Source organism: Micropterus salmoides, unplaced genomic scaffold (genome assembly GCF_014851395.1).
Source record: "Micropterus salmoides isolate LMB-PRFRI ecotype aquatic unplaced genomic scaffold, ASM1485139v1 Ms_hic_scaffold_20, whole genome shotgun sequence".
In the NCBI taxonomy this organism is placed as follows: domain Eukaryota; kingdom Metazoa; phylum Chordata; class Actinopteri; order Centrarchiformes; family Centrarchidae; genus Micropterus; species Micropterus salmoides.
The window spans coordinates 5,248,318-5,271,953 of record NW_024041151.1 but is presented as its reverse complement, the minus strand read 5'-3'; the positions used below and the strand labels follow the sequence as shown (position 1 = coordinate 5,271,953).

Sequence of the window (23,636 nt, the reverse complement as noted above, 5' to 3'; positions counted from 1 at the left end):
ATCACTTTAGAGAAGAGAGGTGGGTGGGTGTATGGTGGTGGTGGTGGTGGGGGGGATCATGAAGAATGACGTCACCCGCAAATGATCACGTATGTATGATCCATGCATGCAACATGGTCTATGATTTCCACTCATCATGCCCTGCAACACTTATTTGTCACAATACCCCCCCAACACACACACACAATGAGAGAGAGGTAGTGTCACTTGAAGCCAGGTGGTGTTTCAGCAGCAGTGCAAGCAGCGAGTAATGTTTTGGAGTCATTAAAGGTGTCTGCAGTATGTTGCCAGAGGGCAGTGCAGCGTGGAGAATAAAAAGTCCAACCTGCCTGTGTTTTTCAGACCTCTGTTGCCCTGGAAACAGGTGCCAAGATTTCCCATTTCTTCATATTTTTTTTTTCCTTTCTCGACACTATCCATATCACTACCCACCACCACCACCACCACCTCTACACTCCACACGCTGCTGCTGCCTTCCTCACTGCTTCCTCCCCCACGACCTGCCGCATAGTACAATCACACACACACACGCATATTGCACACAATTTCCAGTCTACTGCAGTCATCTCACAATGTCATAGGACACGAGGAACTGACCCCTCCGCTACACGCTACGCACAAGAACCTAAGAGTCTGGGCGCCGCTGACCCTGCTTTGACTCGGAGGCTGCACAACCACATCAGTGCTGCAACAATCTGACCTCCAGGAGAAGGAAGACGAGATAAGAGGGGGGATGGGGGGGGGTTTGAGGAGACAAAGAGGGAACAACTGAAATCAAGGACTAGTGGGAGTAAAAACAAAGCTGGCTGCACTCTCAGATTTAAGAAAAGGTGGTTCATCTGTATTTTTGGTGTAGGCGAGTCAGATTTATTTATATTGCATATCACAAATTTGTCCTAAGGGGTTTACAATCTGCACAGCATCTAGACTTAGACTCCCGGGGAAATTGTGGAACCTCAACCTCAGAAAGAGCAACAGAGGAGGGACACTGGAAATAGATGTTGTCTTTAGACCAACGTTGAATTACACTAAAATTATAGATAGATGGTGAACATGAAAACAACCAGCCTGCTTTCTCTCCTCTAAAAATGTCCATCCAATTGATTATGCTCATGGGAGTGTTATAGAGAGTTCAGGCAGATGGTTCATCATATTGCACAAACACCCTGTTTCATAACTGCATGGTGTTATTTTGAATATTCAATCATAAAAGTGCTGAAAAAAAGAGGAGCCTGCAACAGAAACATAAACATCGCTCACACAGTTACACACACAGGAGAGACACATGTACACGGCGTCCGTCTCCCCACTTTCAGGCCTTTTTAAGTCATCCTTGTGTTTCTGCGGTGTTATGTGTGCATACCATTGTAGTGACTTCTCTTTGGCAGGAGGCGGTACATTCCAGGGAAACGGCTGACCCAGAATAACACTTGCAAGACGCATGATGACTGAGTGAGCGAGGTCCTCCACCCTTTCGTTGCCTAAGCATACTTAAATAGCTGTCTTCTAACAGACATTTCATGCAGGGGAAAACGCAGCCAAACACATACACACCGTACAGTGTACGCAGCTGCGATAGCAACGCACATGACTATCATCACAAGAACACAGGACAGCGTTGGGCCCCCCAGATTCTCCATAGCTCCATTGTAACGTCCTCAAACCATATGAAATCATAATTTTCACCCTGCTGTCATCACTGACCTCCCCCTGGCTGTAAGTACTTTTAATCAAGTATATGTCTGCAACTAATGATTCTTCTCATCATCCATTAATGTGCTGATCATTTTCTCAATTCATCGATTATTTAAAAAAAAAATTTATAATAGAGCCTGACCAATAAATAAACCGGCGTGTCGATATTATCGTCCGTTATGAGCTAATTACAGATAAATCTGTGTTTAAAATAGCCGATAAATGACAAATAAAAAAGAAACGGAGGGATCAATTATTTCTCCACCAGCTGGAAACACACGTCAGCTGACATGATCAGTGGACTATTTATAACGTTAAGTTTATTTTTAATTTGCACTATGTCATGTTATCTTGGTGAGGTCTCGTAACTATACCTAACAAATGTTAGGAATAATCTTTGTTTTTGTTTCTGAAAAGGAAGAAAATAAAAAAGAATATCGGCCAATATATCAGATTTTAAAATCCCAAAATATCAAAATCAGTATCGGCCTTAAAAATCCAATATCTGTCGGGCTCTGGTCCATAAAATGTCATAAAACTGTTTGAAATGCCCGTTACAACAGTCCAAAACCCCAAAAATGTCATCAAATTACTGTCAAGCAAAAAACGACAGTACGGAACATTTTATTTTTCCTTGAAAAATGACTAAAACGGTTGATCAATTATCAAAATATTTGCCTGTTGAACTACAATACTCAATCCATCGCCTGGCTCAACTCAAGTACTGTTCTCAAGTAAAAATGTTACTGCACTGCACTTATCTGACAGCTATAGTTACTTTACAGATGAAAATGAAGACTTTAAAGAATATAATATACTAGGAAAGTTTAGAGTACTTTTGTGCAAATAATGCTAGGACTGTTACTCTGTGTGGTATTGTTCCCTTGATCTGAATACTTCCTCCACCACTGCTTTGGCTCTCTCTTTATCTGCGTGACCCTTAGTTTGGGCGATCTGAAGGTGCAGTGGAGTATTTTTACTCCTATTTCACTGGTTGAGAGCAGTTTTTGTGTGAACTCCAATCATCCTTCTGTCCTTCAACCTCTAAATTTCATCTTTGTTTTTTTTACAAGCTACTCCTACGACCATCTGGTGCCACAGACTCCGCTCTCACTTCTGTTCTGGTCTTTGAAAGAAGAAACTACACGGCCGTGAAAAGGAAAGGACGACGCTCCTCAGCTGAAAGTACAAGTAGGAGCTTTAATCCAAACATCTGGAAACAGCTGGAATGGAGCTACTGTGTGTTACTCTAAATCTTTAAATAGGCTCCAGCATGCAGTACATTTACTCAAGTACTTTATACTACTACATCACATTTCAGAGTGAAAAACTGTACTTCTTACTGCACAATATTTATTTAACAGATAGTTACTTTTCAGATTAATATTTTACATTAAAACACGCAATACGCTCATAAAATAAAACACATTGTTAAGATTAAACCAACCTGTCTGTATCTAGCTGCGACCTCTCGTCATGCTCAATATATTGTATTTTACCACCTGATCATATGTTTTTGTATACAATAACAATATATTCTTCTGAAATGTAGAAATGTAAATTATTCTTTTTGGTGGTTTTGTGGAAATTCTGTTGCAAACTAATCATAGCTGTCACGCTGCTGCCATCTTGTGTTCAAAAATCAAACTCCACTAAATGCAGTACTGTGTTGTACTTTAGCATATTCATATACAAAATATATATATATAGAGGCCATATTAACCTTAGGAATAAAGACTAAAATCCTTTTCTGCAGCAGGTGTACACATTTAAAAATACTTGAGTATCAGTGGTGGAAGAAGTTATCCTTTACTTAAGTAACAGTATTAGTACCATGATGTAAGAATACTCTCTGACATGTGAAAATACTGCATTCAAATTTTAGGTGACTAAAGTACTAAGTAAGTATAAGTACTCCTCATGCAGAAAAGTGTTATTATATATATTATTAACTTACATTCTTTTTTATGACAAGTACTTTTGACGCTTGAGTACAACAATACCTTTACTTAAGTCACCTAACAATTTGAATGCAGTACTTTTTCATGTCAGAGAGTATTTTTACATCATGGTCAGTGGTGGAAGAAGTATTCAGATCCTTTACTTAAGTAAAAGTAGTAATATAACACTGAGAAAATACTCCACTACAAGTAAAAGTCCTGCTTTCAAAACCGTACTTAAGTAAAAGTATTTAAGTATAATTGGCAAAATGTACTTAAAAGTACCAAAAGTAAAAGTACTCGTAGTGCAGTAAATGTTCCCTGCCAACGTTCTACTATATATAGACAGGATAGGTATGAAAAATTGTAATTTAAAAAGTAACTAGTAATTAAAGCTGTGAGACATGTAATGGAAAAAGTACAATATTCTGGGATGTAGTGGAGTATAGAAGTATAAAGTAGCTTAAATGGGAATACTCAAGTAAAGTACAAGTACCTCAGTATTTGAATAAATGTACTTAGTTACCTACATTCCACAGCCGATCATGGTACTTTTACTTATCTGTTGCTAAGCAGTATTTTAATGTTGTATCTGCAGGTGGAGCCATTTCTCTTTAGTATTCATTTACAAGTATGTTAATCTATAACAATCCACTGTATGTGTATTTTATAACCTACCAAGTCAATTTAGTGGAATAAAACAGTTTTCTTCTAAATGTAGTGGATTAGAAGGATAAAATACTCAAACTAAGATCAATCTAAAATTGTACTTGGGTTCAGTACTTTATGGTGTCATGAATTGACTTGATAACAACTTTATTGGATTATTGTTTGGCTTTGGGATGTAATTATAACCTCAAAAGCAGCATTAAGAAGCTGTTGAAGAAGACTTCTGTTCTTCTGCTGTTTCACCGCTGCGCCCTCTGTTTACATTTGTTTTCTGGGGAAAGTGAAAGTAAACTTTAGTCCACATGTTCGGCGTCTCGACTGCGTCTACATCGGTGAAAACTGCAATTAATGATCATTACGTTAAATCTGAACACGTTTTGCGTCGTCTTTTGTGAAAGGTGAGTGTTTTGTACACGTGTGTTGTTATTAATTTAGCGCATCTGTTTGACTGGTGGTGGATATCAGGCCAAAACTAAATATTTACCAACGTAGGTCGTCGTTTGTTTGTACTGCGTTTAAGATATGTAGGACAAACAGCCTGGCAGAGGTGTAAGAAGTACTCACGTCCTGCCTTCTGCTAAGTTAAAGTAACACTGTGAAGATACTTGGTACAAGTACGCGTCCTGCGTTAGCAAGTGCTAAAGGCGGATTAGCAAACTTTAGCTTCCGATTCAGCAGATAAGGGGGGAAGTTCAGGGGAAGCCAGGTCCAGATCAAAAACCACTACGCCTAGAGCTGACAGATCTGGACCGAACTGTCCCAGAGAGGCTGACGTTTATTTAAAATAATAGTTTCAGATTTGTGAAACCTGAATTTTATTTGGGAAAATGTAAAAAACAGATGTTGTTTTTGTACATGTAGACCACATTAGACCAGGTCCAGATCAAAAACCACTATGCCTAGAGCTGTGAAATCTGGACTGGATTGTCCTAGAGAGGCTAAAGTTTCTTTAAAACACAGTTTCAGATTTGTGAGACCTTTTATGTTAGTTGTGTTGCGGTAGTACAGTGGTTAGCACTGTCGCCTCATAGCAAGAAGGTCATGGGTTCGAACCCCGGTCGTCCTGGCCTTTCTGTGTGGAGTTTGTTCCCACCGTGTCTGCATGGGTTCTCTCCGGGTGCTCCGGCTTCCAAAGACATGCGGACTAGGTTAATTGGTGACTCTAAATTGTCCTTAAGTGTGCCTGTGCATGGTTGTTTGTCTATGTGTGGCCCTGCGATGGACTGGCGACCTGTCCCGGGTCACCTTTTGCGCAAATTGAGACACGCAACTGAGACTCTGTTTCTAACTTTTCACTTACTGTCATGTTCTGTCCCTCGCAGAGATGGCTGAGGGGCACAAACACCACAACGACAGCTCCCAGATGAGAGATTTGATGTCCTTTGATAACAACTCTGGAAATGATAAACCTAAGGGAGAAAGAGCGAACAAACCTAAGGATGGAAGAGAGGAGAAACATGACCATGGAAGAGAGAACAACAGTAAAGGTAGCTCAAGTCAGGCCGGCTGCTCCTCCTCCTCCCCCTGGACCCTCGAGTACCGGGGCTGTGGGGAGGAAGAGGAAGGAGAGCCCTTCATCAAGTTGACGTTAAATCTTGTACCACTATTTAAAGTAAAAATTTTGTACATTGTATTTAGTGTTAATTAGCAAAAATGAGCAATTGTCGCCCGCCAAAATATCAGCCGGCTTGTTTTCTCACTTAACCTCAATTAAATTTTATTAAAAGTGAATAAAAATTAACGTACTTTTACAATCGCAACCGCTGCAGCTTCTTCAGCCACCTTTTTCACCATATTTGTCAGTGTGAAACGCACTTATGCACTCAAAATAATAAGTGAGTATGGAAGGGCGCAAATTGAGAAACACTACTGAGACTCTGTTTCTGCCTTTTTACCTCATGTTCTGTTCTGGCAGAGATGGCTGAGGGGCACAATCACCACGACAGCTCCCAGATGGGGGATTTGTCCTTTGGTAACGACTCTGAAAATGACAAACCTAAGCATGGAAGTGAGGACGAACCTATGGATGAAAGAGGGAACAAATGCAAAGGTAGCTCACGTCAGGCCGGCTGCTCCTCCTTCTCCACCTCCTTCTCCCCTGGACCCTCCGGTACCGGGGCTGTGGGGAGGAAGAGGAAGGAGAGCCCTTCATGTTGTTGCCTGACGTTAAATCTTGTGCCACTATTTAAAGTAAAAAAAAAATTGTACATTGTGTTTCGTGCTAATTAGCGAATATTAGCATGCTAACACGCTTAACCAGCATGTGTGCATTGTCACTGTGAGCATGTTAGTATGCTAACATTAGCATTAAGCTCAAACCACCGCTGTGATTACGTTCAGCCTCACCGAGCTGCTCTTAGTCTTGCTTATTTGTCTCCAGTGACAATAACATTTATGTTCATGTGTTTTGCAATATGTAAAGTTTGTGATCTTCAGTTATTAAATACTGGTCTCCTTCAGTATCTGGTCCGACCTGGTCACCCTGCTTCTCTGAAGTATGACCTATAGTGTGTCTCTATTCAGATACTTCCATCAGTACACATATGCAGTACACTGTGTACACTGTACTTACTTGCTTATTGCGTTAATTTTGACAGGGTAGTGTTGTCACAAATCAGACACTAGCGTTGTGCACTAATGACGATTACAAGATTTGACTCTTTCTTCTTTTTCTTATCTTTTAATGGTGAATTGTAACCTGGTGGATCATTATCGCCATCATTTGATCGCGATTATCACCCGCCAAAATAGTAGTTGGTCCCTCCCCTTCTGCTATGTAGCCAAGATGGCGCCCGTTGCGGGTGAAAAGTATCTGGCGTTCCACACCCAACTTTTCGATCGTTATGATTGCACCATCCGGGTACTCGTAGTGCGCTGCTTTTCACCATACTTGTCAGTGTGAACGCACTTCTGCACTCAAAATAACAAGTCAGTATGGAAGGGCGCAAATTGAGAAACACTACTGAGACTCTGTTTCTGCCTTTTTACCTCATGTTCTGTCTCTCGCAGAGATGGCTGAGGGGCACAAACACCCCAACTATCACTCCCAGGTGGGCGATTTGATGTCCTTTGGTAACAACTCTGAAAATGACAAACCTAAGCATGGAAGTGAGGACAACAGCAAAGGTAGCTCACGTCAGGCCGGCTGCTCCTCCTCCTCCACCTCCTTCTCCCCTGGACCCTCCAGTACCGGGGCTGTGGGGAGGAAGAGGAAGGAGAGCCCTTCATCACATTGTCAGCTAAAGGATCTGAAGCGACTTCCACAGTGCACCAGCAAGCTGGGAGAACTGTGCTTCAGCAAAACCCACACGGTCCTCATAGATGTAAGAGTGTTTCCTACTTTTGCCTCCAGTGGTGAAAACTACATTTACTCAAGTATTGTAATGGCGTACTTTTGACGTACTTAGTATTTTCATTTCATGCTGCTTCACTCAGACTTCTACTTCACTACAGGTTGTGTTGAAAGAAGCACTTAAATACTTCACCAGTATGAAACCCACAGTGTAAAAATACTCCATTACAAGTTAAAGTCCTGCATTCAAAACCTTACCTCAATAAAAGAACAAAAATATCAGTAGTAAAAGTACTGGTTGTGCAGTAAAATGTCTCCTGTGACTGATTCTATCTGACATTATTAGATTGTTAATACTGACGCGTCAATGTTAGAGAAGCATTTTACTGTTGGACCTGCTCGAGGTGCAGCAAGTTTTACTACTTTACACAGTTAGCTAGATTCTAACTAGTTTATATACATTTAGCTAATTTTAACTATTTTATATACAGTTAACTAGTTTTAAGTACTTTATATACAGTTAGCTAGTTTTATCTACTTTATGTATAGTTAGCTAGTTTTAAGTACTTTATATACAGTTTGCTAGTTTTAACTACTTTATATACAGTTAGCTAGATTCTAACTAGTTTATATACATTTAGCTAATTTTAACTATTTTATATACAGTTAACTAGTTTTAAGTACTTTATGTATAGTTAGCTAGTTTTAAGTACTTTATATACAGTTAGCTAGTTTTAAGTACTTTATATACAGTTAGCTAGTTTTAAGTACTTTATGTACAGTTAGCTAGTTTTAAGTACTTTATATACAGTTAGCTAGTTTTAACTACTTTATGTACAGTTAGCTAGTTTTAACTAATTTATGTACAGTTAACTAGTTTTAACTACTTTATGTACAGTTGTTTAATTTTTTCTTCTTTATACACAGATTGCTAGCATAGTCAATTGGTTCCCAACCAATGGGTCGGGCCATTATTAATGTGAGAGGAAAGAAGAAAAAAAAAGTTGCGATACACAAATCTGTTTTAAGTTTTGGGATTTTTCTCAGATATTTTTTTCTTTGTGAATTATTGGATAATTTTACCTCTTTGGACCTCAAAGAGATGTTTAATGAAAACATGAAAGAAGTTAAGAGGGGATAGGATCCTCAACTGGACACTGCTTTTTTGTAAGGGACCACGGGCCAAAGATTTTGGAAACCACTGGTTTAACATTTAATGTTTTTGTTTTATAAGTACTTTTACCTGATAGTACTTCTTTACTTTTACTTTATTTTAAATGCAGGACTTTTACTTGTGATGGAGTATTTTATTACTAATACTAAGGTATTGGTACTTTTATTTGGGTAAAAATCTGAGTACTTCTTCCACTGCTGTATCACACATGGACACGCACATATGCTACTGTAGATTCTTGCAGTGCAAAAAGCACCTGAATATGACTACTGTTTTTTGCCCAGGTGGATGTTTTCAAATGTGGCGCAGGACTTCTGCCCAAGGACGGGAGAGACGTGTGGGCCAGTAACTTTGTGAAAATGCCAAATTCACTATCGAGTTTTATCTTGACTGGATTTAAGGTTTGTTTAAGGCAACTCATCTGATGTATGTTGATCATGATGTTGATCTAGATCTATGTTGTCACAATGTAATTAATCATGAGAAGCAGGTATATCACAACAGAATACATCAGTTCTCACAAGCTTAATGATTATAGTATGTGTACATTCACAGATCCTTATCAAGAAATACCAAGTACTCACTTTTCAACTTTCAGTCTCTTGTTGACTAAAGGCGAGATAAATAGCTGTTGTATTTTTCATGAACTTCACACAGTATTAGCTTTAAAGCAAACTGCAGGCACTGTGGTCACAACTGGCTATTGCCATAACATCTAGGGTAATGTTAAATATAGTATAATTATGACTACAATATAAATAAAGTAATTAAAGGCCTGTCCCACTAAGACAGGCTATTAATTGATGTTTTAAGACAATTTTATATTTTACAGCAGGTAAATAGTTCATCTTTTAAATAAAAACAATAAATCATTAAAGAAACAAAAATCTAAATATCTGTTAGAACTTACAGTATATGTACTGAAAAGTTTATGTTATTGCGTGAATCTTTCTTTGTTTCTGGCCACAGCAATCCAAGCAGGTGTTGAGATGGAACGTGATCTCCAAGCAGCTGGAGGGTCTGGCCAAGAAGTCATCAGTGAGCGTTAATGATGTGGAGGTACGTTGGCAGCCATGTTTTTTTACACTGATTATCTATTGCTTATTTTTGCACATTGCACGTATTCTCCATACTCTGAACTATGCGCATTTTTAGTCATTTAGTCATACATTTTCCATCGTGTGTACAGCTCTTTTATTTTTAAAACAAATGTGTTTTGCACACTTTTTTCTATTTATGATTCTTGACTTTTGCAGTACCAAGGCAAATTTCTTGGATGTGATAGTCTACTTGGCAATAAACCTGTTTCTGATTTGATTCTGATCTGTCTCCAAGGAATCTGATATGTTCAACCATGCTCTTTCAAACTCTCTCACTAGGAAGCTATCATCAAATATAACCCGAAGTACAAGGGTCAGTGGTCCTTTGATGCCCTCTCCAAGTTTGTTAAGGTCAGTTTCCTTGGGTTTACTTCAGATCATGTATCATCAGTTTTGTGAAGGAATGTCTGAATGATGAGAAATTATCATATTTCCTATCCAGTGTGTCCCGAAGGGAGAAAATTACTTCAGTCAACTGTTTCCAAAGATTGCAGCGTTGGCCTTGAGTCTGCCGGATCAAGTGAAGACGGTATGAAACTCATTTTCAATCCAGTGACTCCACAGTTCACTCTTACTGGTGATTTTGAAGTGTGTGTCCATTTTTTCAGGCCATCCCACTGCTTCAGAGGGGACACACTGCAGCCATCACTCTGTCGCAAGTTCAGATATCCTGCCTGCTGGCTAACGCATTTTTCTGCACGTTCCCTCATCGCAACACCGAAGGTCCCAGAGCAGAGTACGGCAACTACCCCTCCATTAACTTCAACAGGTCAGGAAACATCAGGAAACACTTTGAGTGTTACATATCTGACCCCTAAATACTGTCAGCAAGTTAACTCTTATTTCTCATCCTGCATGTAGTCTGTTTGGAAACTGGTCAGAACGGAAAAAAGAAAAGCTGAGGGCCATCATGCATTACTTCAAAGTGGTTACAAATGAGGGTGAGTTGATGGTAAACTTCCTCTTCCTCCTGTTTGTGAGACATATCAGAGAAGATCTGTGACTGTTGTTCATGTCTTTGCAGAGACTAAACCAACAGGACTGGTGACGTTTGAGAGGCGCTTCAAAGAAACAGACCCATCCCACTGGAGACAGTAATAATAATAATATCTGTATTTATACAGCACTTTTACAAATTGCTTCATACAAGACAGCATATTAAAATAAACTTTATTAATTATTATTATAAAATACAATATAACATCTGATGAAATGGATTACAATATACAATAAATATATTATTCCAGTAATGAGATAAGATAAACAAAATCAAACATGACTACAGCCATGCTAGCAGCTCTTTGAGGCTGTATGCATTATTCGTGTCATATAGGCAGTGGTGAAAGTAACTAAGTACATTTACTCAAGTACGGCACTTAAGTAGAATTTTGAGGTATTTCACTTGAGTATTTCCATTTTATGCTACTTCATACTTGTACTCCACTACATTTATCTACCATCTTTAGTTACTTTGCAGATTCAGACTAATACAAAATTTATATCAACTAATTAATGACGATGTTTTATTATAAATCAGAATACAATAAGTATTCCCCAGGGGTAAATCCAGAAGCTGCCCGGCAATATATAAAGTCATTGAAATGAGCTGCAACATTAAAGTACAATGGGCCATTCTGCATAATGAGTACTTTGAGTATATGTTGATTTTACACTGACAGTAAAATTTGAATACAGGACTTTACAGAGTATTTCAACACTGGGTATTGCTATTTTTACTTGAAAGAACTGAGTACTTCTTCCATGACTGTATAGGAGTCATCATAATTACTCAGATATACTCAACTCGGCTCTTATGGAAGTGCATAACAAACATGGATTCTAACATTATCATTCTAACATTTGCTAATTAGCACTTAACACAAAGTGCAGCTGAGGCTGATGGGAATGTCAGGCTTAGGCTGTCTGTTACTGATCATCCTGAGGGGAACATGAACGTCAAAACAAATACATATTTTGATAATTAAATGTGCATTAAACAGCCTACATCTCTCTCTTGTCTCATATTAGATTAATGCCTATGTGTCTGACTGTATACCTCAACCTTAACCACATGGTACCTGGCTCCAGGAAGAACGCCTAAAATAACATACCCAAAATAAATCAGTAACATCTCCTCAACCATTAGACCTAGATGCATAATTCTGGAATATAAATCCATTGTACATTAACATATTTATTTTACCATTTCAGATTACATGGAGATGCAATACATAAAAAATGAAATTTTCATCCTCGTCTGGGGGAAAAAAAGCTATATTTTAATGCAATAAACCATCTAAACCATCATAAGGTACATTATAATGCACCTGAATATATTCTAATACACCTGGAATACAATTGTAACTGTAAATTTGATGAAAAGAAACTGATATACAACAGTTATTACACAATCTTTCAAAAATATACCAGGCAAATGTCCCATGTTTTGGCCATATTTACTGTATATATGCACTTTTATTCGGAGTTATTTTCAAAACATTATTTCTCTCCATACAATCATGTTCCAAATAACATAAAGCTTCAACAAAACATTGAAATACTGATAAAGTCAATATACACCTAAAGGATTATTAGGAACACCTGTTCAATTTCTCATTAATGCAATTATCTAATCAACCAATCACATGGCAGTTGCTTCAATGCATTTAGGGGTGTGGTCCTGGTCAAGACAATCTCCTGAACTCCAAACTGAATGTCAGAATGGGAAAGAAAGGTGATTTAAGCAATTTTGAGCGTGGCATGGTTGTTGGTGCCAGACGGGCCGGTCTGAGTATTTCACAATCTGCTCAGTTACTGGGATTTTCACGCACAACCATTTCTAGGGTTTACAAAGAATGGTGTGAAAAGGGAAAAACATCCAGTATGCGGCAGTCCTGGGGGCGAAAATGACTGACTGACAACTTTGACTGAAATAACCACTCGTTACAACCGAGGTATGCGGCAAAGCATTTGTGAAGCCACAACACGCACAGCCTTGAGGCGGATGGGCTACAACAGCAGAAGACCCCACCGGGTGCCACTCATCTCCACTACAAATAGGAAAAAGAGGCTACAATTTGCAAGAGCTCACCAAAATTGGACAGTTGAAGACTGGAAAAATGTTGCCTGGTCTGATGAGTCTCGATTTCTGTTGAGACATTCAGATGGTAGAGTCAGAATTTGGCGTAAACAGAATGAGAACATGGATCCATCATGCCTTGTTACCACTGTGCAGGCTGGTGGTGGTGGTGTAATGGTGTGGGGGATGTTTTCTTGGCACACTTTAGGCCCCTTAGTGCCAATTGGGCATCGTTTAAATGCCACGGCCTACCTGAGCATTGTTTCTGACCATGTCCATCCCTTTATGGCCACCATGTACCCATCCTCTGATGGCTACTTCCAGCAGGATAATGCACCATGTCACAAAGCTCCAATCATTTCAAACATGACAATGAGTTCACTGTACTAAAACGGCCCCCACAGTCACCAGATCTCAACCCAATAGAGCATCTTTGGGATGTGGTGGAACGGGAGCTTCGTGCCCTGGATGTGCATCCCACAAATCTCCATCAACTGCAAGATGCTATCCATCAATATGGGCCAACATTTCTAAAGAATGCTTTCAGCACCTTGTTGAATCAATGCCACGTAGAATTAAGGCAGTTCTGAAGGCGAAAGGGGGTCAAACACAGTATTAGTATGGTGTTCCTAATAATCCTTTAGGTGTATATGACCAAAAGCACTCCCATGCTTTACAGGCCACAGTTTGAGAACAGAACATCCTACAGGGCTCCTACGGGTCGCCAGCAGAGGCAGATAAAGACCGCCTCCGCCAAAGCAAACTCTTCTTCTCTACTTCAATCTGACGACAAAAAAGAAAATTATATGGATTATCCACAAACGACCTCTGTTTTCGGATGGAAAACAGCTATAACAGCGAAAATCGATTACCTGCCCGATATCTGCAGGTCCGATACCAAGAGGTTAAAAGACTAATCATACCATAATGTAGACATGTGAGTCATTTACATTGTAACAATATTTCTTAATAAATAGGCAGCATATGAAATCCAGCGTGATCAATCAGAAAGTTAGTACGTTTTGTTAAATCAGTACGCTGTTTTTCGGCATGCTGTCACACGTCTGATAGGCCACCGTGCACCACACAAAACACTGGCCGACAAAATGTGCAGTTTGGCTTTATACTCCTCAAGTAGGCTATTTGATTTCTCTCACTCTCGTAGTACTTTTGCATCCGCTTTCGTTTCAGAGGGGACGCGGGGGTTTTCTCGAGCTGCCTGCCAAGAGACCCGCTCTTATCTAACTTCATTGGCCCTGGATCTGACAGTATTAATCAAACCAACAATGGCAGCGAATATTACCCAATCAGAGGTAGAATAGGACAAGTCTTCACAGAATGAGGGTGGGATGATGTACATTAGATGCTGCATTGAGACAGAAATACGGGACAAACCGGGTCCCTTGCTGATTCAAAACAGGACGCGCTATTTAGTTCTCAAATACGGGATGATTCCGTATTTCAAGGGACAGGTGGCAGCCCTACGTCCGGAGTTGTTGAGAAATTTCACTCCCAACCGAAGTGGTCAGCCAGCTGCCACCCATAGAGCTGTGCAGCTAGCACGGCTAATAAAATTATCCAGGAAACACTTGATTTCCTTTTTGGTGTAAATCTGTCTAACTCGTTTGTTTTTTTGTGTTAGCTGTAAGGAGAAGATGCCTAAACTGCATGTCACGTCACGCGGCACCATCGAGAGGGAAGGTACCGGCATGCTGCAGGTAAGAACTGAACCAAAGCGGTGACGGTGTTTCAGATCCCCAGAATTGATTCTGAACTTTTTCTTGTGTGTTTGCAGGTGGATTTTGCTAATAAATGGATAGGTGGAGGTGTTCTGGGCTCTGGTCTGTTGCAAGAAGAGATCCTGTTCCTCATCAATCCGGAGCTGATTCTGTCCCGCCTCTTCACTGAGAGATTGGATGACAACGAGTGTCTGATCATTACAGGTACAACAGTAAAATATGTCAATTAATGAAAAAATGAGTGGATTTTCTCTGTTTTTAAGTATTTTCCGATAGTTTAGAGACTAAAAATGATCAACATGTTTCTGTGTATGAATGTGTTCTTTTTCTGAGGACTGATTTTGTTTTTAATAAAAGGAAACATCTGGCAATATTCTGTCTCTTTTTGTTAACAAATCTCATTAAAAGAGCAAAACCAACAGTGAACGTGTCTACTAACAAGTACTGTGTATGTATCAAAGCCTGATTTATCTTATATCTTAAATACAGGCTGTATTCCTACATAATCCTGCTGTTGTTTTCAGGCGCTCAGCAGTTCAGCCGTTACACTGGTTTTGGGGACTCCTTTGAGTGGGCCGGCCCTCATGATGACATCCTCGAAAGGTCTGAGCACTTCACTTTATGTATCTCACATTTGACAGGATTTGGTTTTCTCACAAACATGATCTGATCTTTATAGAGATGAGTGGCAACGGTTGAAGAGGCAGATCTTAGCCATCGACGCTCTGAACTTCAGATCCAGAAGGGAGCAGTACAATATGAGGGCGGTCATACGGGAACTCAACAAGGTGAGGCACCTGGGTGTATCTTTTTTCATCAATTATTTTAACGATAACGCGTGAGATGATGATCATATACTAAAGGCCTATATATATATAAATATATATAAATATATGACAACTTAAAAGAAAAGCTTTGAATATTCAGTTTCCTGCAGTGACGTCCTGGGAGGTTGTCGTCATATCCAAAGACAACTTCTGGATATGACGCTGAGATAAACTTCTTTAAACTTCTGAGTGGAACCTGTCCTGTTGAACCGCTGTATGGGCTTGGGCACCGTGCTGCAGCTCAGTTTCAGGCTCTTCACAATCTTCTCATAGCCTCTGCCGTCTTTATGTAGAGCAACCTTTCTTTTTTTCAGATCCTCAAGAGAGTTTTTTGCCATGAGGTGCCATGTTGAACTTCCAGTGACCATTATGAGGGAGTGTGAGAGCGAGAACACCAAATTTAACACACCTGCTCCACATTCACACCTGAAATCTTAACGTAACACTAACGAGTCAGATGTAACTGGGGAGGGAAAATGGCTAATTGGGCCCAATGTGGACATGTTAGGGGTGTCCTCACTTTTGTTGCCAGAGGTTTAGACATTAACGGCTGTGTGATGTGTTATTTTGAGGGGACGACAAATTTAAACTGTTGCACACTCACTACTTTACCTTGTAGCAAAGTGTCATTTCTTCAGTGTTGTCGCATGAAAAGATTTAATCAAATATTTACTAAAATGTGAGGGGCGTGCTCACTTTTGTGAGATACTGTATGTCCATTTAAATCAGTGGTTCTCTTATCTTAACTTTTTCACGCCCCACTTAAGGAGCCAAAAAAAGTGCATGCCCCTATACAGGCGAGTGAAATAAATAAGATTCAGGTTAGCAAAATAGCTTTGCTAGCATCAGAGCATTTTTGTCTGTTTATGTCACCACATTAATCTTAAGTTTTGGTAAACTCAGCATCCAGAACTGCTCTGAAACTGTGACTTAACGTTGAGGGCGTGTCCGTGGCGTGCTGTCAAAAAGTCTTTGCATGTGTCATAAGAGTCCGGCGCTGAACATATCTACATGACAATATTTACCTTTAATAGCTTTAATTCATATTAGAACTGCATAATTATAAATTTAAAAAACAGACCCGCAGGACCCGAAACAGAGTCAGCCTGTAGTTCACGGTGATGAACATGTCACCCAGTGCAGCAGTGAGGCTCACTGATGGGTTTTAATAGTTTCTGGACAACAATGGCGCTCTGTGGCTCAGAGGAAGGACAGATCTCAGGCTGTGATTCACAGTCAGGACTTGTTTGCTGATGAATTCAGTGCCAGTTTGGGTCTGCAGGAGATTTGTTGACAGTAAGAAAAGTATCATCAGACTTGTCCTTTAACACCTACAGCATGCCTGTAGGTATTTCTATTGTGTGTATTGTTTTCTGTGGGTTTCTTTATTGGTAGTGCAATCTGGGAAAAGTTGGTCACGACGAGGCTTGTGTTTCTATATAATATGTTTTATCTACGGTGATCATTTTTACATTGTTGCTATTGTGTCCTTGAAGGCATACTGTGGATTTAAGGCTCATTGGAACGAGCCAGACATCGCCACGGGCAAGTGGGGCTGTGGAGCCTTCAACGGAGATCCACAACTCAAAGGTATACCCTGATTCCACTGATTTATCACTGAAGAACAAATGAGACACATTCCTTGAGCTTTTCCTTTACGTTCATGTCCAGCTGTGATCCAGCTGATGGCAGCAGCAAAGGGGAAGAGAGGACTGGCCTATTTCACCTTTGGGGATGAAACACTGGAGCAAGCTCTGCAGCAGATGCACCACCTGCTGGTCACAGAGGACACTACAGTTGGTGAGTTTTCAGGACATAAAACTCTTCAAACGTTGCTTGTTTCTTGAAGGTGCCGTAGAATGGAAAACTGTATTTACCTTGACATAGTTGAATAAAAAGAGTTCAGTACATGGGACTGACGTACCGTGAGCCTCCATCATTAATTATTTCCTCCTTCATATTTAAATCTCACGCATGCAAAAGACCCCAGAAAAACTGGCAAATGACGCAACATCTGGGATCATTAATATTTACGCTGCCAAAGTTTACATAAAGCCCAGCCCAAGTTCAAGAGAAGCGCTCATATGAGCTCATGGAGCTGGAGGTTGTTCAGTGTCGCACAGAAAGTGCTTTAACAGTTCTGAAGGAAAGGTAAATATTTTCTGGTTTTCTCTCTGATGTGCCAAACTCATCATTTATGAAGTTTCCTGATTGACAGATAGCTTAACTTGTTGCAAACGCTACAGTAACCGCCAGATGCTGCTAACAGTAGCTGCTGCTAACAATAGTTATCAGCTGGCTCTGAACCAGTGGTCCAAAACTTCTGTGCTAATGTTAGAGGTGCAAACCTCCAACACCCCCTCAGAGCACCAAGATTCCAGTCCAGGCAGAATTAGCTATAGGACGGCTAGCTGCGTGGCTAACTGAGTAGCTAGCAGCAGCTGCTGTTAGCAGTAGTTAGCGGTAAAGTAACTGGTTACATACAAACGTAAATCAACCAAATTGAAGGCAGAGCAGCCGGAGGACATCAGAGGGAAAACCAGACAATATTTTCTCAATAGACAACAGAAAGAGATAGCAAAAAAACCACATCTGAGTCGAGCTACCGGCTAATACGGAGCGATGCAGCAGCAGCAGCCTGCTGCCAGGAGGCGGTGCAATTTTAGAAAAAATACGCTAAGACATACACGTAGAAAAAAGTTTGTGTAAAATAGTCATTTTTCTTGATATTGGTATGAAATTTAGACTTGGACTAGGTAAGGCTTTATGCCGTAGACCTACAGTGTTTTCCAGCTATAGTTGTCTGCATGCATTTTCAAGCGAAACAAAAAATATATTAGTTTAAGTGTGTTTAAACTTATATTAATTAATTCCAGTAGCACTTACAATCATTTTGCCTTTGGGTCTCTTTCAGAGAAGCCCAAAACCATGGAGCATATACTCCAAATGGTTCAAGAACTACATTCAGTTTACTTTGGATATGCCTTGAATAGGCGTTTTGCATGAATTTTACAGGAATGTTAAGATGTAAACATTTTCTAGAGGAAACCATAAATACAAGTATGAACCTGAAAATTAATATTCTACGGCACCTTTAAGATCCTAATTTTGGTTGATTAATTTTTGCCATTTCTCCTTCACAGAAAAACTGTTTGGACTTCTGGAGCAATACTGTGCTGTTCAGCAGGCGTCCGGTTCACAGGTGGATCTGTTCAAGTTCATCTGGGACAACCTCAAAAGCTCCACGAGTCACCTGTGAGGACACGTTCAAGTCCACTTCCGAATATAAATTTGCACTATAATCTAGCAGGAATGTTTTTTATAAGAGGATAATGAAGAATTAGTTACAGAATCACCTGTTTTCTTTGTTTGCATTTTTAGCTTAATTTCATAGTTGAGCCAGAGAGAGGAGTATGACGAACAAGAATCAAACCAGGCCTGTTGTGCTTACATGGTGTGTAAGGAAGTAGATGTGGTTGTAGAAGCGGAGGGGGGCCACCAACATCCTAAGGCTGAAAGTAGATGCTAAGTCCTGCTAAACTCGTCTGGTTAAGTCCTAACTTTAAGTCTCTTATTTTTTTGATTTATGAAGTATTTTAGCACTAAAGTAGCTCCTCAGTCTGAGAGAGGCCCCCGAGTGGGTCCTGCTCAGAGTCGATCATCTGCTGCAGGTAATGCGTAACTTCCTGTGAGTTAAACTGAGGGCCTATACAGTAGGAGAAACTTTTAGCCTTAGGGTGTTTTGTGAATACGGACCCTGATACAAAAAAAGCACTTTCTTTTTGCTCCTTTGGCTTCGTACAGATGACATACAGTTCTAGTAACATCTAACCTGAGAGGCGAACCCCAGGGCAAAATTTATTAATGCTCGTCAAGCTTCCTGCCGGGAGTGACCTGTAATAATTAAAGTCAACCAAGTTAAAGTCTCTTGTCTAGATGTTTGTGGCCGTAGAGTCAGACGACACTTTCTTAGAGAGATTTAAGTCAGTAAATCAGTATGAAGGAAAAAAAAAAAAGATTCTAAGAGCACCTCAATAATCTGTTTTCTTTTTGTTGTTTTAAATGAATATTAAATCAAATGAGATCAAATACTGTATGAGTTGCACCAAGCTGCTGCTTTATAATAAGTGATAGCCTTTTCTGCTTCATTGATATACTAATAATTGTGTAAAGACTTGTTACTGCAAATGGAAAAACCTGTACAAACCGTTTTAAATAAAGAACCGGAAAGAAAAACTGCAACAGGAACTATAATCTTTGTTTATTGAAAACAACAAAACATACAACAACATATGAAAAATAAATACATCCTTCAGATCTGAAGACCTGGGGAATCTCGTCGACTCTTTAAATCTCTACCATTTCTGGCACGACTTCTTTATTAAAATGAAACTGTAAATTTCAAGTAATCTGTTACTCCTGGCACAGACAGATGTTTACAGTGATGTGGCAGGACGCTGAATGAAGCATAGAGGAGAATGTAAATAAGAATAATATATGAAAAATGGGGCACACACACACACAAGCTATGTCTACACATGCGCACGGACGACCGAGGGTTAGCGTTACAATTTTGGATTTATTTACTCACTTTAAAAACATTTATTGGAAGTTTTTTTCTTTTTACATGTTTATTTACAGCATTAAACATTTAAATGTATATTGTAACAGACTGTATATTAACTTTTTGGGAGAAAACTGGTAGTTCTATGTAAAATCAGACGTTGAGCAGCCCGATATCGCCAAAATGGCACGATCCTCGTTTTGCTGCGAAGCTTCGACTGTGAGATTGACCGTCGAATCAGGCTCCGCCCATCGAAGCATCGACTCTTCGGGGTCAGCCCTAATTTGCCAGCATCATTCTGTAGATTATATCTTATATTGCATAATAAAAAAAATGCAAGTTGTGCATTAAATCGATGGAGGTCCAGAGGAAAGTGTCTACTAAAAAAATAGAAAGTGAAAGTATCAATAAAGATTTGAAAAGCTCTCTTGGCACTTTTGAGACGATCCCTAACTTCAGCTCCTCAGTTTTCTTTGTACAAGATGCCAGGCTTTGGTATCTGATCATAACGTAAGTGTAAAATCTGTCAGGCGAGCTTTGACCTGCACTTTTTGTTTACATTTCTGCATAATGGAAAGCCTACGCTGCTCTGGCTACGAGCAGTTTCTGTTTGCACTTTACAGTATGTACTGTATGTTTCCTGTTTGATTGTAAGGTCACGTACAGACTGAAGACAAATTTCATGAGGAAATCATTGCCACTCTCATGAATATACAATAAACATGAATCTATAGCCAGGGGACAGTTAGCTTAGCTAGACTGGACATGAAGAAATAACTATTCTGGCTCTGTACAAAGTAAAAAAAAACTCACTAATTAACTCTGTCTTGTTACTTACTTTACTTACTTAAGTAAATTGAATTAAAGTACCAAAAGTACTCACAGTGCAGTAAATGTTCCCTGTCAGTGTTTTACTATATATAGACAGGACAGGTATGAAAAATTGTAATTTTGAATTGAGAAAATGTACCTAGTAACTTTCCACCTGGACAATTAATTGAAAAGTAATCGAAACCAAAATTCAGAGCCTCTAACCGACAGAATTGGGTTATTTTGGTTATTTAATCCGTTAATATTGTGTGTGTTCATGTATTTTCCCTTTGAAACATGATACATTTGTTTAGAATTTAACACTTCATTTTCTGCATTTTGGTGAGATTTTCTGCCACCACCTATAATAAGTGCTTGAAGTGGGAAAAAATATTTTACAGTCCCTTTTTTCTCAACAAAATAAATATCTTAATAGAAAAATTAAGTGCTAATTTGTTCGTGATTCAAATTAAATCAAACATTTATTAAACATTTGTTATATTGTTATTGAGGAAAATTATGATGCAATAATTATCATTATTGTTTTATTGCCCAGCGTACACAGTGGTACTCCCCGTTCACGTGTTGGCATGTGTACCGGTACACAATGTTAGTGTATACATTATAATTTCAGACAATAGTTAGTTCCAGTTGGACAGCAGTTTCATTTCTGTGTTTTCATTTATTAAATCCTTCTGTAAGAAAAAGGCTGTGGAGGTCGACATGTGACTCAGCACACAAACCTGTGCTTGTGTTGATCTCTTTTGTTTAACTTTTTGCTAATACCACAACGATGCCTTATTGATTAGTGTCACACTTCAGTTTTATTTTCTCTTATTTCTTTAGAAGTGTTTAACTGGATTATACTGTTGTTGTAATATTGATCATGTGTAGGCTTCATGTGAAGAAGGTGGGACCTACCATAACACCCGCTGGAGGAGGAGCAAGACAAAATATATCAATATAGTTTTTAGAGTCTGCTCCCAGGACCAGCTCAGATATACAGGTACATTTTTTATCTGCTTACAGTTATCACTAAACTTGTGCTGACTTGAACTTTATTTGAATCTCTCCTTTAAAAGAAGACTTTTTACATTGAAAGGACAACAGTTCATTGGTTGAGTTAAGGTGAATTCAGGTTGAGTGGGACACTTAAGCTTATGAGTACTATACAGGGTTAATTTTGTAAGCCAGTCACAACAGTTGTTATTGTGTTGTTGTTGAATGTCTATTGGATATGAAACAGAGGTTGTGATTGGTGTGACATCAAAGAAGTGGTCCTGTAGTTCTTTTTCAAATTGGTTGACTCCTGGGACCTCGTGGTAAAACACCTGCCAAGTGTAAATCTATATAAAATTATAAGGATGATAATTCAGTCACTTATGATTTAATAATAACAATTTTGCTTTTAAATGTCTTTATACTGTCTGTAGATTAGAGATTAATTACAACAAGGATGTAACTGGATCAAACATTTATGAAAATTAGATTTACAGCCCACTCAACCTGACAGTGTTAGATAAAGTGGGACAGTTTTAATGCTAATGCTAGTAAGCACAGTGCAGCAGTTTCATGAAAAAAAGAAAACATTTTAAAGTTGTTGGTAAGAATAATGTATCTGAGTATCAAATTTATGGTTGGTAATTTCTTAAATACACTAGGCTACACAAAAAATGGCACCCATGCAAAGAAAAGATTAACAGAAAGAGAGAGGAATTAGTGAAACGGGGACAGTGCATGCGGAGAAGGTAAGGACAACAATGTAGGAAGGGAAGAAAACTCAACAAGTGGAGGGAAGAGAAAATGGCAGCGGACGTTGAGGAATATAAAGGACAGGAACCTAAAGTAAGGTTTTTAGCATGGAACACCCTGAAACTGACATTACAAAAGTGAGTGAAAGGGCTGCAGAGAGGCATCAGGTAAAAGCCCCAAATAGTTTCAGAAATGCATTTAATAACTTACTTACGTACCCTGGTATTAATAAACTGAAGACATTTTGCCTTTAGGCTACTTGCAAACATGATTTTTTTTCACATTGTTGAATATTTTTAACTAAATTATATCTCTTTGAGTTACTGTACACTAACACATTATATATGCTGTAAAATGCCTATTAATGTGTTATTAAATGTTGTAAAAAGTATTTCTCATGTGTTTAATGTTTAATTTTAACTTTAAATAATATAGTGTCCCACTCAACCTGATTGCTTCCAGTTTGCCGAAGAGGGTGACAGATGATGTTTAAAGATAAACAATTTGATAATAAACCAATAAATTGGCTTAATTTCACTGTAGATGTCTTCACAACAACCTATTTTTAAAAAATACATACAATTTTAATATATTCTAACTGATTTAGGCTGTTTAACAGGCTGAGGGCCCATTAAGCCTCTGATCTGAGGGGTTTTCCTCCCACAGTACTTTATGATATCATCATAAACGAACTGATTTGAAAACTTTATTGAATTATTATTTAGCTTTGTGATTAATTGAGTAATTAAAAAAGTAATTATAGCTGTTATGTTTGATGAGATTGTTTGTCAAGATTTGAGAACAGGTTAGTACATGAATGCAATGAAGACTGCATACAAAATACCCTCTGCTTTTTGAACCGCTTATATAACAACAACAACAACAACAACAACAACAACTATAAAATGAAAGTAAGCTGCGCCCTCTGTTTACTTTTGGTTTTGGGGGAAAGTGAAAGTAAACTTGAATGTTCGGGCGTCTCGAATGCGTCTTCC

General features: G+C 39.0%; 2 protein-coding genes across 6 annotated transcripts in view; one reads left to right on the top strand and one right to left on the bottom strand.

The window, feature by feature from the left end:
- zmiz2 (zinc finger, MIZ-type containing 2) overlaps positions 1–1,501 on the bottom strand; it is a 35,365-nt gene extending 33,864 nt beyond the window's left edge. Inside the window, exon 1 of the mRNA XM_038733639.1 lies at positions 1,364–1,501. The gene's annotated coding sequence lies outside the window, so the exon portion shown is untranslated. The remainder of the gene's footprint in view (positions 1–1,363) is intronic.
- Positions 1–19,757, top strand: pargl (poly (ADP-ribose) glycohydrolase, like). 5 transcript variants are annotated; one of them, XM_038733645.1, is made up of 19 exons: positions 1–19; positions 2,769–2,886; positions 5,627–5,791; positions 6,220–6,354; positions 7,314–7,627; positions 9,055–9,171; positions 9,740–9,829; positions 10,150–10,221; positions 10,313–10,399; positions 10,479–10,639; positions 10,732–10,811; positions 10,895–10,964; positions 14,592–14,667; positions 14,745–14,892; positions 15,213–15,291; positions 15,368–15,476; positions 17,012–17,105; positions 17,187–17,315; positions 18,659–19,757. In XM_038733645.1, exons 3-19 carry the CDS (start codon positions 5,629–5,631, stop codon positions 18,772–18,774), a joined length of 2,040 nt encoding a protein of 679 aa, XP_038589573.1. In that variant the 5' UTR covers positions 1–19; positions 2,769–2,886; positions 5,627–5,628; the 3' UTR covers positions 18,775–19,757. The 5 variants fall into 5 exon arrangements, with proteins under 5 accessions (XP_038589573.1, XP_038589569.1, XP_038589570.1 ...); XM_038733641.1 differs by lacking the exon at positions 1–19 and adding an exon at positions 33–89; XM_038733646.1 differs by lacking the exon at positions 1–19 and adding an exon at positions 1,583–1,716.
- Positions 19,758–23,636: the final 3,879 nt, after the last annotated feature.

Excerpts from the sequence above, each read along its gene's own strand:
- pargl (XM_038733641.1), top strand. The coding sequence starts at position 66 with ATGACGTCACCCGCAAATGATCAC. Across the intron at positions 90-2,768 it reads CGTCACCCGCAAATGATCAC|CTACTCCTACGACCATCTGG; the intron begins GTATGTATGATC and ends TTTTTTTACAAG. Across the intron at positions 10,640-10,731 it reads CCCTCCATTAACTTCAACAG|TCTGTTTGGAAACTGGTCAG; the intron begins GTCAGGAAACAT and ends TCCTGCATGTAG.